The sequence below is a fragment of the Anomaloglossus baeobatrachus genome, chromosome 3 (assembly GCF_048569485.1).
Source record: "Anomaloglossus baeobatrachus isolate aAnoBae1 chromosome 3, aAnoBae1.hap1, whole genome shotgun sequence".
Taxonomy (NCBI): domain Eukaryota; kingdom Metazoa; phylum Chordata; class Amphibia; order Anura; family Aromobatidae; genus Anomaloglossus; species Anomaloglossus baeobatrachus.
The window spans coordinates 35,092,697-35,108,279 of NC_134355.1; the positions used below are offsets into that span (position 1 = coordinate 35,092,697).

Below are 15,583 nucleotides of genomic sequence, written 5' to 3' on the forward strand. Positions count from 1 at the left end.
TCCGACATAGTCAGCAGCTGCTGCTGACTAAACAGTGGAGCTATGCGTGCATGTCTGACCTCCTTCGCACAAAGCATGTAAACTGATGAGCCCGTGATCCCACGGGGGGTGTATAGCCAGAAGGGGAGGGGCCTTACACTTTTAAGTGTAATACTTTGTGTGGCCTCCGGAGGCAATAGCTATACACCCAATTGTCTGGGTCTCCCAATTAGGAGCGACAAAGAAAAGGGCAATTGCACGATTGTTTTTGGGATATTTCATTTACTGTGTTCACTATATGGTAAAACTGATGTGTGGGTGTGATGCCTCAGGTCGGTACGAATTCCTGCACATCAAACATGTATAGGTTTACTTTTAGCTAAGGGGGTTAAAAAAATTCAGACGTTTGTCCAAAAAAAGTGGTGTGCTTTTTGCACCATTTTCTGTGACCCGTAGTGTTCTCATTTTCCGGGATATGTGGCTCAGAAGTGGCTTATTTTTTTTGCGTCTCGAGCTGACATTTTTAATGGTACCATTTTTGCGCAGATGCTACGTTTTGATCGCATGTTATTGCATTTTGCACAAACTTTGCGGCGACCAAAAAAAAACAACGTAATTTGGCGTCAACTATCAGCTCACAGTGATGACGTCACAGTGCTGCCGAGGGAGCCGGGCGAGTGAAGAATTACCGTGACGGGAATTAAATTGCGCTGTCACATTTTGACAGCGCAATTTAAGGGATTAACAGTCGCAGGTGGATCACGGACCCACCCGAGCCTGCGAAGGTGCACCTCAGCTGTTCAAATCAGCTGAATTGTGCGGATCACCACCGGCTGCCCGCAGCAGCCGCAGTCGATTACACCTATATGGCTTAGGATGTAATTTTACGGCATGTGGTCGTTAAGGGATTAAACACTAGCAGACCGGGCGGTCAATTCGGCGCTGAAAATCCGGCGTTTTGTGTTCCACAACACACTAGTAAAATGTACCCAGGGAAAACGTTGGTGTGCATGGTGCCTGTATAAAGGGGGTTTCACCCCTTTATGAAAAGAGTCCAGAGGGAAAGGATCTTTAATAATAAAGAAATATTACTCATCCCTCATGGTTCCAACCATTCAGCCACCTGACCGTTGAGGTCAATGACCGACTATAGAGTCAGAAGAGTACCTTCAGGTGGGATGATGTCTCTTTCTTCACAATCATTGACCTCAACGATCTGGTGACTGAATGGATGAGATGTCATCACTTCCAGTCCAGACAGAGACTACCGGACAGGCAGCAGTGGATGCGGTAGGGCTTCCGAGGGGGTACGACATTTTTTTTTAATTGTATGAAAATATCTGAGACACATAATTTCTCAAACAATCCGTTTTGACGAGTTAAACCCTTCACATCCACAAGTAATGCTGAGGTGGATGGGGCATGGAGACACCAGTTCAATAACCCAAATCTTTGGCTATAAGCATGAGATATGGCTTCCTGGTAAACAAAGAAGATTAAAGTAGAAACCCCAAAATGTACAAAATGTCTCCACCAGGGACACACAATGGGTTGATGCTAGAATTCAAGGCTTCGTAGAGGACCATCCATTCCTCCAGTAGGGCCCACACACAGCGTCTTGTGCTCCTGTACTAACGCTCTGGTATTTACTTGTAAACAGCTGAAATCCAAGAGGTAAACTTGTGTAAAAGACAGTGCCTTTTCTTTGCACAGGTTAGACAATGGCGGCCTATAAAGCACAGGGTCGCCCATTGTCTTCTACTGTCTCCCTTCACAAATGGAAGATAAAGATCCCATCGGTGTTTGGTTATTAGCTCCATGCACCTGGCAGACATTAAAGCTTGGCTCATTCCTATGTTCCCATGGAATGGGAAAAGTGTTAGTGGGAAAAGCTAAACGCCGGTCATCCAATCTGATTGGACAGATCTTCAACCAACAATGGTGTAAAATATCACATCCAAAATTTGGGCCTTTAGAAATGCATCCATTCGAGGGGGTGTATGAGGTGCCCTCATGCTATGCCCACTAAGGCAGGAGTGTCCAGGTATTCCGGGACAGCCAGTGGCAATCAAGAGCCCGTTGGGAGCAGTAGTATCACAATTAGACCGATGCACGTTGCTGATCTCTAGGCACAAGATTTAGATTGCCTAGCTTCTATGGCATGAATTTAGCTACTAAATAACCAACAAGCCACTGGGGACGACGTGTTAACTTGTGCCAATGGCAAAACCCCACCGTTAACAAAAAAAAGCGAAGGTCCCAACTCCTATATAAAAGCCCCGATAAGTGAGCATGTGCGACCACTGCTCTAGTCCCTGTTGGGGTGGTGGTTGCACATGCTCACTAACTTTTGGACCTCCATTCTTGATATGCAGCCGGGCCGTCAGTGATCAGATGCCGTGGATACGTAATAAAAGTAGTTGATGGGAAAACCAGTTCAATGACTTGGATCTTTGGGGAAACCCTTTCCTAAATATCAAACGCACTTGTATTTTGTTTTTCTCGTGGATGAAAAATAGTCCAGCGTGTGCCACTATGATAATGAGGGTGTGCCCAAAACTGTTCCAAATAGCATACAGCATGTGTGGCCGTCCATTGTGTAGGGAACGTCAACTGCAGCCAGGCCTACAATTTTCTAGCATGCCTAGTCCACGAATTTAAATTTTGGTGTGAGCTTAGGTAATTTTGAGTTAACAGACGGGATTCCCATGATCAGCACCCTTATCTTTTATCACGGAGAGGCTACAAAGAATGACTTTTGCTCTAGAGGACCCACCACATCCATGAACTACACGGGCAGCCTACTGATGTCCCTTCCCCTGGGCAATATTAAGTAACTGAACAACTACCAAGATCTATTGTGGCAAAACGTTTTACAAAAATCTTTGTTCAGAGTGGCCAAAGTAGATGCTTCCATCCAAAGCACGATCTTGTTTTGGGGCAGGTAATGCGGACACCCAGATCTTTGCGAAAGATGATGTAGTTCAGGAGATAGACAATCACAGAAACAATGAACACATCATTGACCAGACTGAAAATGCAAATAGACAAAGACCCAACATCTTGGAGAATCTCATACTATGGACAACCGTGTTGGCGAAGGTGACTAAGACCACCAACAATGATCAGGACAGGGACAATCACAGAAACCATGAACACAACACTGAGCCCCTGAAAACCAAAAGAGAAAAAGACCGAATGTCTGGGAATATCTCATACTATGGTCATCAGGTAGAAGCTTCCATCCAAACCATTATCCTGTTTTGGGCAGATAATTAGGACACCCCAAGTCTTTGCGAAAGACAACCGTGCTGGAGAAGATGACTATGACCACCAACAATGATCAGGATAGGGACAATCACAGAAACAATGAACACAACATTGAGCAGACTAAAAACCTAAAAGAGACAAAGACCCAACGTCTGGGAGAATTTCATACTATGGTCATCGCGAGTCCAAACTATCCTCAACCACTTGAGCTCGGTTGTAGGAGGACACTGGTATTTTAATGTTTGAATAGCTGTGTCAATTTGCTCCAGCATTCAAGTATATTGTCCTGTGTACACAAGCCAGATAATGATGGTAATCCCCGATTGTGCAGGCCAGAAGGCAAGAGGAACCTATGTTTACACAAGATGTGAAGAAGCAGCACCAGGCTGCATCTGCCTGGGATCTCCTCACCAATAAAACCAGTAATGGGGGAGACAATGAGAAGGGGAGACCACCCAGCCACTGACTATACAATGTGGACTCCAATAACAGATAATCTGAAATCTCTTCAGAATTTCAGTTTTGTTAGTTTTGGTTTAAAGGGACAAGAAAATGAATAAGAAGTTCAGCTTGTAAAAAGAAGTTGTAAAAAAAAAAAAATCCAAGGTAACAGGCTGACCTTGCTCTACACATGTGAGTTAAGTCAAATTCACACATCCGAGTTTGGACCGGACGCGGGTCTTCCAACCCGCAATTTAGTGCCTCATATGTGCCTATGAGACTGTTGAGTTTGGAGGGAGCTTGTTAACTGGTCTGAATGATGGGACCCTCACCATCTTAAAAAGTGGTCTCTGAATTGCCTAGGATGGAGCGGCAGATCTATGGAACTGCTTTAAAGAGCCTTAAGTGCCACTATCGTGGCAAACAGAAGAAATGTGCAGAAGCAAGGCCACCCCATTCTTTTAACAAGACTTTTCAGAAAAGCGAAGGTCTCAGCTGTTAAGGCCCCGTCACACACAACAAGATCGCTAACGAGATCTCGCCAGCAATCTCGTTATGTGTGACACCTACCAGCGATCAGGCCCCTGCTATGAGATCGCTAGTCGTTGTCGAATGGTCCGGACCATTTTCTTCAAAAGCAATGTCCTGCTGGGCAGGGCGCATCGCTGTGTTTGACGCCTACCAACGACCTCCTAACACAGTCCCAACGCCCAGTGAGATCGTTATACAGGTCGCTGATAAGATCTAACTGCGTGACATCTCACCAGCGACTTACCAGCGATCCTTATCAGGTCACATCGTTTTCGGGATCGCTGGTAAGTCGTTAAATGTGACGGGTGCTTTAGACCCTAAGCAATTAGCAGGTTCTGCAGGCGGGGTGATAACTCGCAAAGTTGAATATAACCCTTTAAAAAAGAGCTAACATCAGAGCAAAAGTGCCCAGTTTCTGGTTTGATTTTTTTCCAGTTGCTTCCGATTATTCAATTTTTTTATTTCGTTTTCTTTTTATATGCCATACGGTTCCCGAGATATGGACCTTTATATTTAGCACTAATAACAGGGGTGTCCCGTGGAGGCCTCGCCCCAGGGGTGTCCCGTGGAGGCCTCGCCCCAGGGGTGTCCCGTGGAGGCCTCGCCCCAGGGGTGTCCCGTGGAGGCCTCGCCCCAGGGGTGTCCCGTGGAGGCCTCGCCCCAGGGGTGTCCCGTGGAGGCCTCGCCCCAGGGGTGTCCCGTGGAGGCCTCGCCCCAGGGGTGTCCCGTGGAGGCCTCGCCCCAGGGGTGTCCCGTGGAGGCCTCGCCCCAGGGGTGTCCCGTGGAGGCCTCGCCCCAGGGGTGTCCCGTGGAGGCCTCGCCCCAGGGGTGTCCCGTGGAGGCCTCGCCCCAGGGGTGTCCCGTGGAGGCCTCGCCCCAGGGGTGTCCCGTGGAGGCCTCGCCCCAGGGGTGTCCCGTGGAGGCCTCGCCCCAGGGGTGTCCCGTGGAGGCCTCGCCCCAGGGGTGTCCCGTGGAGGCCTCGCCCCAGGGGTGTCCCGTGGAGGCCTCGCCCCAGGGGTGTCCCGTGGAGGCCCCGTGAAGGGGGGGGGGGTCCAGTGCAGGTCTACGTGGGGTGTGCGTGTTCGGTGGAGGCCTCGCTCCAGATAAGGGGGAGGGGGGTGCGTGACCGGTGGAGGCTTTGCCCCAGGGAAGGGGGGGTGTGTGTGCGTGTCCGGTGGAGGCCTCGCCCCAGGGAAGGAGAGGTTGTGTGTGTGTTCGGTGGAGGCCTCACCCTGGGGGTTGTCCGGTGGAGGCCTCGCCCCAGGGGGAGGCCACTCCCCCTCAGTAAAGCCAAGGCTGACCCCTGAAAGACAAGCCCATAGCACCATTCCGGCAAAATAGCGTCCAACAGAATTTGTACATTTCTTAAGCCATAAAAAATGGCACAAGAGTCTGGATACATCATCCCAATTGTTAAAAAAAAAAGGCAGCAACAGGTTAAACTTTCCCCATCTCCTGGCACACAACTTTACTTAACCTCAAGAATACGATGAGCCCGTCAGCAGGAGGATTGGACTAAACATCTAACATCTCCAGTAGCCAAAAACCAAGTCATCAAGAACACGAGCAACATGAGACCGGGGTAGTATAAACCGAAAAGCAGCGCATGACATGAGACCGCTCAGATAGATGTATGACCCTCTCAGATGGAAGTGACTTCATAAACCCCCCAAATATGATTTCTGGAGATCTTGGCGAGCGAGGACGAGTGTTTGATCTGATTCATTCTTCCCCAAAGGGCCACAAATAAATGAAATGCCGCGAACCAGAAAAGAAAAAAAACAAAACAGGACAGAGTAAAGACAATGATAAAGTAATAGGTTGAATGAGGATAGCGCAATACCTTGATACAAAAAACCCTGGATGATATGAAAGGGGGAGCGCTGGCCCCCGGCCCGAATATAATGAACACCATATGGGCATCGCACTCTGTGGGTGAAGGGGCAGAGAACATAAAGCAAATATTCATCACATGCTGAAAATATGAACAGCGTGTAAACAGCACTCCTGGAAAGGAAGCCGAAAAATGGAACCACAGAGTCAAGATGGACAGAGCTGGGGAGGGGGCTTTTACACTTTTATTTTCAGGTTATCTGGAGGTGGGAGATACCCCAAAGCTCAGCTGCGGGGGGTGGGGGGGAAAGAAAGACGGAGCGGGGGGGGGGGGGGGGGGGGGAGAAAGACGGAGCGGGCGGGGGGAAAGAAAGACGGAGCGGGCGGGGGGAAGAAAGACGGAGCGGGCGGCGGAAAGAAAGACGGAGCGGGCGGCGGAAAGAAAGACGGAGCGGGCGGCGGAAAGAAAGACGGAGCGGGCGGCGGAAAGAAAGACGGAGCGGGCGGCGGAAAGAAAGACGGAGCGGGCGGCGGAAAGAAAGACGGAGCGGGCGGGGGAAAGAAAGACGGAGCGGGCGGGGGAAAGAAAGACGGAGCGGGCGGGGGTAAGAAAGACGGAGCGGGCGGGGGTAAGAAAGACGGAGCGGGCGGGGGAAAGAAAGACGGAGCGGGCGGGGGTAAGAAAGACGGAGCGGGCGGGGGTAAGAAAGACGGAGCGGGCGGGGGTAAGAGAGACGGAGCGGGCGGGGGTAAGAAAGACGGAGCGGGCGGGGGTAAGAAAGACGGAGCGGGCGGGGGTAAGAAAGACGGAGCGGGCGGGGGTAAGAAAGACGGAGCGGGCGGGGGTAAGAAAGACGGAGCGGGCGGGGGTAAGAAAGACGGAGCGGGCGGGGGTAAGAAAGACGGAGCGGGCGGGGGTAAGAAAGACGGAGCGGGCGGGGGAAAGAAAGAAAGACGGAGCGGGCGGGGGAAAGAAAGACGGTGCGGGCAGGGGAAAGAAAGACGGAGAGGGCGGGGGAAAGAAAGACGGAGCGGGCGGGGGAAAGAAAGACGGAGCGGGCGGGGGAAAGAAAGACGGAGCGGGCGGGAGAAAGAAAGACGGAGCGGGCGGGGGAAAGAAAGACGGAGCGGGCGGGGGAAAGAAAGACGGAGCGGGCGGGGGAAAGAAAGACGGAGCGGGCGGGGGAAAGAAAGACGGAGCGGGCGGGGGAAAGAAAGACGGAGCGGGCGGGAGAAAGAAAGACGGAGCGGGCGGGGGAAAGAAAGAGCGCGAAAAAGAACATCAATTGAGAACATCTTGATACTGAAAACCCTGCTCATATTGATGAACAAAAATTAAAAAAAAAAAAAAGCCAAAACACTACAAACACAGGCAAATACGTATTACAGTCTTTATAAGGTACAAATTAAAATAATAAGGCGCCAATGAAAGAGGAAACAAACATCAAAAAATAGAGTAAAGGAAGGGCACTAGCGCCATACTGCGGTGTGTGCTCTTGCGGTTTGTGCAGATTTGTGCCCGCAGCCGGTGATCATTTAGCCCCGGTTACAGTCTGATGTCCTCTGTATGAGGAGTGGAGGATTGTTCGTGTGAATTCCTCGTCCTCACACCCGCTGTGTATTGCAGCCGGTGATGCTGATTTTTAGGCCTGCAGAACCGATCCGTTTGGGCCAATGATCGGGAGCAAGGATTGTTCCAAAAAGCGTCCCCAGATTCAGGCTGCAAAAAGTGGCGGCTGCCCCTGGGGTAATACTTTGTCCCCCCAGACGTGGAGCGGGGCTTTCCCGGCTCCTGCAGTAACGTGAGCCTCTCGCAGCCACATAAACCATCACCTAGAATAAGAAACGCTGCCACCGCCGGTGTAAAAAGCTCTACACATGATCTGCGGTGCTGTGTGATGTGGAGGCCGCTCTAATGTAGCCCCGATGATCGCGCACCGCCGCTCCTGGCTCTAGATGTGACGCGCGGATCGTAAAACCATAAAGTTAATGAAATCCAAAGCTAGAGCCGGCACAATCCATAATAAACTCATTCAAGGTGTACGAGGAACACAAAGGCTGATAACGCGGGGCCAGCGGCTCGTCATTACACGGGGCCCTGCTCCCTGGAGGGATCACTCATAGGAAAGCTCAGATACATACCTGATCCTACAGATGGTGAACACTCCGCTGCCTGTCAGTGAACGGAAACATGCCTAGTCATATAAGAGGCAGAAAAGTAATGCATGTACACAGTGACTGCACCAGCAGAATAGTGAGTGCAGCTCTGGAGTATAATACAGGAGGTAACTCAGGATCAGTAATGTAATGTATGTACACAGTGACTGCACCAGCAGAATAGTGAGTGCAGCTCTGGAGTATAATACAGGAAAAGAATGTAATGTATGTACACAGTGACTGCAGCAGCAGAATAGTGAGTGCAGCTCTGGAGTATAATACAGGATGTAACTCAGGATCAGTAATGTAATGTATGTACACAGTGACTGCACCAGCAGAATAGTGAGTGCAGCTCTGGAGTATAATACAGGAAAAGAATGTAATGTATGTACACAGTGACTGCAGCAGCAGAATAGTGAGTGCAGCTCTGGAGTATAATACAGGATGTAACTCAGGATCAGTAATGTAATGTATGTACACAGTGACTGCACCAGCGGAATAGTGAGTGCAGCTCTGGAGTATAATACAGGATAAAGAATGTAATGTATGTACACAGTGACTGCAGCAGCAGAATAGTGAGTGCAGCTCTGGAGTATAATACAGGATGTAACTCAGGATCAGTAATGTATGTATACAGTGACTGCACCAGCAGAATAGTGAGTGCAGCTCTGGAGTACAATACAGGAGGTAACTCAGGATCAGTAGTGTATATAGTGAGTGCAGGCATTAGAGTGGGCCCTCCACCCTCCGCCTTTAGTGGCAGATCTGAGAGGCCATTCCTGTATCAGACGCCTGATTCGGCGTATCCTTCATGGTGGAGTAAGCTTCTGAGGGACCACACAAACACAAACCATATGACAATATGTTTATGTGGTAATTGGATCAAGCATGGCTCCCTGGCATCCGACAAGCACTTTAGATGAAGAAAAGAAAACCCCACAGAGGTAGCAGCGGGGCCAAGTGCGGCCCCCGAGTCAGCGGATCAAAGTGTAACGCTCAGCGCTCGGGTACCACGGCTCCGCACGCTGTGTGACTGCCGCACCACCAGGGAACATTGGTTATATAGATTTTCCAGGAGAGGACGTGGGCAGGATCTGCAGGGGAGACGGACGGAAGGAAAGCCGGGGCCATTATTAGAGGCATCAGCTCATGAGAGGCGCCGAGCGCTGCCAAGGAGGATTTACAGAATACCCTGCGCTTAGTAGGCTCTTTTCAGAAGCTCGTTCATGGCACATTGTGATCAGTGCTATAAAGTGGAGAAGCGGAGGTGGGCGGGGGGGATGGACCCTTGTGCTGCGCAGCGTTCACCTGCAGAGGCTGGTTAGTTGGTTTTCTTAAAGGGGTATTACATGAATATCACCAATAGTGGTTGCTGTAGGTCTCACCACTGATCATCAGAGTGCAGTTTTCTCCTGAGCATGATGGGTGTAGTAGTTTCACAGCAGCTAAGGGTTAAATATCAGATTGCCCCACAGAATATTTGGGATCAGAAGAAGAATCCTGGAGCCGTGGCTCCGCAATGTGTCAGTAACTCGTGCCCCATTACTGGCATCTTACAGGCAGCACTGCCCCCTGCAGGGTGAGGTGCGGTACTACCCGAGGATGGACAGTGAAGGCTCCGAACACAGGAGTACCCGGGATACACAATCCGGAGAGGTCCGAGGAGCGGATATAGGAACTGGGCAGGGGAGACGACTGTAACAAACCCTCAGCTGTGAGCACTGTATACTCTCTAGGGGCTTTAATCAAGAATATTTCCATTCACAGACAGGAAGCAGAGGCTGTGAAAATGGTACGTAACTGAAAGAAGGTATAACAACAGCCTGACAACTTTATATATACAGTAATTAGGTCTTATTAACCCCTTCACTGTCCGGCAATTTTTTGTTTTTTTTTCCCTCCCCTTCTCCCAACAGCCATAACATTTTTATTTTTCCGTCGGTATAGCCATATGAGGGCTTGTTTTTTGCGGGATGAGTTGTACTTTTGAATGACGCCATTGATTCTGCCCCATATTGTACTGGAAAATGGAGAAAAAAAAAAACTACTGCGGTGATATTGCAAAACAAGTTCAATTGTACGATTGTTTTTTTTGTTTTTAACTCACCATGTTCACTATATGGGAAACCTGACCCAGCAGTATGATTCCCCAGGTCAGAGCGAGTTCACACACACCAAACATGTAGAGTTTATTTTTTTAAGTAGTGAAAAGAAAAATTCAGAAATTTATATTTTAAAAAAAATATAATAATAATAAATTACTATTAATAGCGCCTTTAATACCATTTTTAGAGACCAGTACCGTTCTCATTTTCTGGGGCTCGTTGACTGCGTATTTTTTGCGTCTTGAGCTGACATTTTTAATTTATATCATTTTTGGGTAGATGCGATGTTTTGGTCGACCGTTATTGCATTTCATTGCAATGTTGCGGCGACCACAAAAACACAATTTTGGCGTTTTGATTTTTTTTTTTTTTTTTTTTATTTCTTAGCCAATGATTATTGCTTATGGGGATGTGTTTATCTTTAAACATCTGGTGGTGTATATCTATTACAGTGTAGGATGTACTAGAGAAATTTAGGGATTCCCATGGGTGAATGGGGGCGCCACAATCCTAGGGCGTCATACCCTCCATTGCTAGGCAGGGATAGACACTTAAAGGCCTATTAGGGCCAGTGTATTTTCCCTACTATTGTTTGTTGGGGAGAGGCTCCTGCTGCAGTCAGATGACATACAGCCAGACAAGGCTCTGTGAAGAGGAGGGAATGTAGCAGAACACCTGAGACCCACACAAATTATGAGATTGATGGGGTCCGACAACTAAATCAGCGGTAAATTGCTGTTCTGCAATAACAGAAGCAACTAACCGCTGATTGCTGTTGGACCCCCGCCGACCTCTCACAGATAGGTCATCCATATACTGCGACCAGACAACCCGTTTACTCCCGGATGCTTGTCTGTCACCTTGTGGTTTGGGAAGCTCCGATACACACTGTCCTGAGAGTCATACATTATCACCGGGCAGTACGCACCTTTTTCGGCTCGGCTGTGTCGCTTTTGCTCTCCTTCCCTCTCAGAACGTCGATAAAGTCTCTCTTCGATACCGACATCATCATTTTACTCTTTTTCCTTTCCGAATGTCCGGCTTCTTTTATCTTCTCCTTCACATTACTCTGATGGGTTTTTACAGCATTGAATAACTGTACGACACCTCTGCGGGAAGAGAATACAGATAAGGGGTCAACGCAAGAGTCCTGGGCGCACGACCGTGTCCTATACAAGACATACCCCTGGAGAGGGGCCGTGGGACGCCCTGCCGCCGCCAGCCCCGGAGAGGGGCCGTGGGACGCCCTGCCGCCGCCAGCCCCGGAGAGGGGCCGTGGGACGCCCTGCCGCCACCAACAGAGAGGGGCCGTGGGACGCCCTGCCGCCACCAACAGAGAGGGGCCGTGGGACGCCCTGCCGCCACCAACAGAGAGGGGCCGTGGGACGCCCTGCCGCCACCAACAGAGAGGGGCCGTGGGACGCCCTGCCGTCACCCCCGGAGTGGTGCCATGGAATGCCTGGAGTGACAGCCAAAAATACAGTTGTGTGAACCTGGCCTTAAAGAGAATCTTGGAGCAGGTTTTTGCTACCACATCTGAAAGCAGCATAATGTACAGACAGAGATCCTCATTCCAGCGATGTGTAACTTACTGGGCTGCTTAGTGGAAAGTTAATAAAAAAGAGAATTTTGTTACTTACCGTAAATTCTTTTTCTTATAGTTCCGTCATGGGAGACCCAGACCATGGGTGTATAGCTTCTGCCTCCGGAGGACACACAAAGTACTACACTCAAAACGTGTAGCTCCTCCCTCCTAGCATATACACCCCCTGCTAGCCAGTCCTAGCCAGTTTAGTGCAAAAGCTGAAGGAGGACATCCACCCACAAGTAGAGACAGAGTAAAACCCGGAACAACCGGAACCTCTGTCTGCAACAACAACAGCCGGTGAAGACACACGGAACAAGAAACCTGCCAACAGGCAATAGGGAGGGTGCTGGGTCTCCCATGACGGAACTATAAGAAAAAGAATTTACGGTAAGTAACAAAATTCTCTTTTTCTTTATCGTTCCTATGGGAGACCCAGACCATGGGACGTTCTAAAGCAGTCCATGGGTGGGAATAAACAGACAACTGAGAAGCAGGCGAAACCTAACTTCACAGATGGGCGACAGACGCCTGAAAGATGCGTCTGCCCAAGCCCGCGTCTGCCAAAGCATGAGCATGCCTTGGGTAGTGCTTCGAAAAAGTATGCAGACTAATCCGAGCTGCAGTTTGACAGACCTACTGAGCCGTAGCCTGGTGCCTGAAAGCCCAAAAGGCACCGACAGGTCTGATCAAGTGTGCCCTGATCCCCGGCGGGGAAGGCACTAGAGTACACTTATAGGCATCGGAAATGGCCGACCTAAGCCAACGAACCAGGGTCGGCTTAGATGCCGAGAGACCGCTACGCTGACTAGCGGTCAGCACCAGAGAGAGGTGCACCGCCTAATAACGGCGGTGCGAGACACATAGATCCGGAGTGCCCGCACCAGATCCAGGATATGCAACGCTTCCTCAAAGCGATGAACAGGAGCCGGACAAAAGGAAGGCAGGAAAATTGCCCCGGATAAGGTGGAAGCAGTAACCACCTTAGGGAAAAAAGTCCGGAGTCGGACGGAGACCACCTTGTCTTGATGCAAAAGACCAAAAAAGGGGGTGACTCCGAAGAGAGTGCAGCCAAAACTTTCTGGCGGAAAATTATGGCCACTAGAAAGACTACTTTCTGTGAAAGATGAAACAAAGAAAACTCCCTAAGAGGCGCAAAGGGGGGTTTCCGGGAACCGTGAGGACCGGATTAAGGTCCCAGGGCTCCATAGGCCGCCGGAAAGGCGGAATGATGTGAGATGCGCCCTTGAAGGAGCGCACCGGAGCCAGCCGGACGATACGCCGCTGGCACACACTGACAGAGCCGAGACCTGTCCCTTAATGAGGGATAGTCCTAGCTGTAGACCGGACTGTGGAAGGGACAGGAGGGTCAGCAAGGCCAAAAAGGTCAAAGGACACTTTGGAGCTCGAGTCATAGTGGAGATGACTTCAGGAAGGATACCAGAAGTCTTCAAGATCCAGGACTCAAGAGCTACGCCGTCAATCTGAGAGTCCAGAATTCTGGCGGAAAAAACGGACCTTTTGAGAAAAGGTCTGGACGGTCCGGAAGATGCCATGGCAACCCAATGGACAGAAGGAGCAGGTCAGGGTACCAAGCCTGCCTGGGTCAGTCTGGAGTATGAGAATGACCCGATGGCCCTCTTTACTGATCTTGCGCAGGACTCTGGACAAGAGCTAGAGGGTGAAATACGTAAAAGAGACGAAACTGGGACCAAACATGAACCAGTGCGTCTGCCGCAAAACCTGAGGATCGTGGACCACGGTTGGACAGCTGAAATAGTCTGCCTCGCAGTTTTCACATCTAGGATATGGGCTGCGGATACGGTGGACTAGGAGTCCCTCGTCCACTGAAGAATGCGTTGAGCCGCCAACATTGCCAGGCGGCTGAGTGTCCCGCCCTGGAAGTTGATGTAGGAAAACGCTGTCACGTTGTCCGACTGGACTCGAATGTGCCTAGCCGCCAACAGATGGTGAAAGGCTTAGAGAGCTAGAAATACAGCTCTGATTTCCAGAACATTGATCCAGAGGGCTGATTCGGACAGAGTCCAAGCGCCCTGCGCTCTACGGTGGAGATATACTGCTCCCAAGGCAGATAGACTAGCATCCTGGTGAGGATCACCCGGGACGGGGCCAGGAAGGAGCGTCCCTGAGACAGAGTGGCCGAAGCCGCCACTGAAACGAGCACCAGGTCAGTGGCGAAGCCCCCACCCCGTGGAAGGAGGAAGTTCGCTTGTACAGCGGAAAACATCCAGTCTCAGAGGACGCAGGAGAAACTGGGCAAGGAATCGCTTCCATTGACGCCACCATCTGACCAGCACCTGTATTCGGTGTCTGATAGAACGACGTCGACCGCCAGCGGAGGGACTACTGTTCGACTAAGAGAAGCTTCACAAGTGCCGACAGAGTCTCGAATTGCGTCCCTGGGAACCTCTGGTTCGAAGCCAGAGTGGACTTGGACAGAATGACAAGCCACCCGAATTGGTTAGAGTGGCGAGAGTGAGCGAAGCACTCTGCTAAGAGTCTGCACTGGATGAAGCCCCGACAAGAAGACCGTCCAGGGCAAAAGATCACTGCTAATCCCTAGAGGTGCAGGACCCTAATCACAGTTGCCCCAATGAGAATACTCGAGGGGCCGTGGCTAACCCCAAGGGAAGAGCCACGAATTGGACCACTCCGATTGCAAAACGTAGCCAATGCTGGTGTGAAACTGCGATTGACACCTGCAGATAGGCATCTCTGATGCCGATGGCTGCTAGGGAATCTCCTTGGGTCCTTAATTGATCCGGTGAAAAAGCACACGGAACAAGACGGAGACTCCATGTGAAAACGCCACACCTGACCATGCTTGAAAAGCTAAAGATCCAGGTCGGAAGGCACCGCCCTCTTCAGGGACTAGGAATAGATTTAAGCAAAAATCTCAGAACCGTTCCCAGTCGGGAACCGGTACAATTACTCCCCTGGCCTGCAAGAAAAGCCACGGCCTGTGAGAAGGCGGCGGCCTTGGAGCCGGGGGGAGTTGACAGAAAAAATCTGTTTGGCGGGTGGATAGAATTCCATCCTGTAGCCATGGGAGATATAATCCCGCCCCCACTGAACGGAGACGTGTTGAAACCATACGTCGCCAAGTGGAGAGAGCCTGCCACCGACCGAGGAGGTTGTTGGCGTGGCTAGATAGCTCGGAGGAAGCTGACTCAGTGGCAGCATCTCCTGCGGTCTTCTGAAGACCATTTGGGTCTATGAACCTTGGCCGAGCTAGAGGACGAGGCCGAGGGCTTAGAGAACGATCAGATGGAGGAACGGAAACAACCGAAACCTCAACTGATTCCTGCCCTGGACAGGTTCCCTGGTTTAGGTTTGTGGCAAGGAAGAACTCTCCCCGCCAAGAGCTTCCTTAATTTCATCCAGTTGGTTCCGAAGAGACTGGTCCCACAAAAGGGAGCCCAGCAAGGAACTTCTATAGAGGCATCTGCCTTCCATTTCCGAAGCCACAGGAGCCTGCGGATAGCGAGGAAAGTAGCTAAGGCCACCGCCGTGCGGTGTCCAGCATGGCAGACATGGCATAGGATGAAAGGACTGAAGTCTGGAAGTTCAGGCAACCGTTTCGGGCATAGAGTCCCTGTGAGGGAATGCATCTCCTCTAGAGAAGCAGAGAAGGCTACAAAAAAGCCGCACTGCTGTAAAG

At 50.5% G+C, this 15,583-nt stretch overlaps 1 protein-coding gene across 1 annotated transcript in view; it reads right to left on the reverse strand.

Annotated features, from left to right (window-relative positions):
• Window positions 1-15,583, reverse strand: part of RRP15 (ribosomal RNA processing 15 homolog) — a 48,743-nt gene that overhangs the window by 10,177 nt on the left and 22,983 nt on the right. The window contains exon 4 of the mRNA XM_075337984.1: window positions 11,245-11,425. Within this exon, the coding sequence (XP_075194099.1) occupies window positions 11,245-11,425 (181 nt within the window). The remainder of the gene's footprint in view (window positions 1-11,244; window positions 11,426-15,583) is intronic.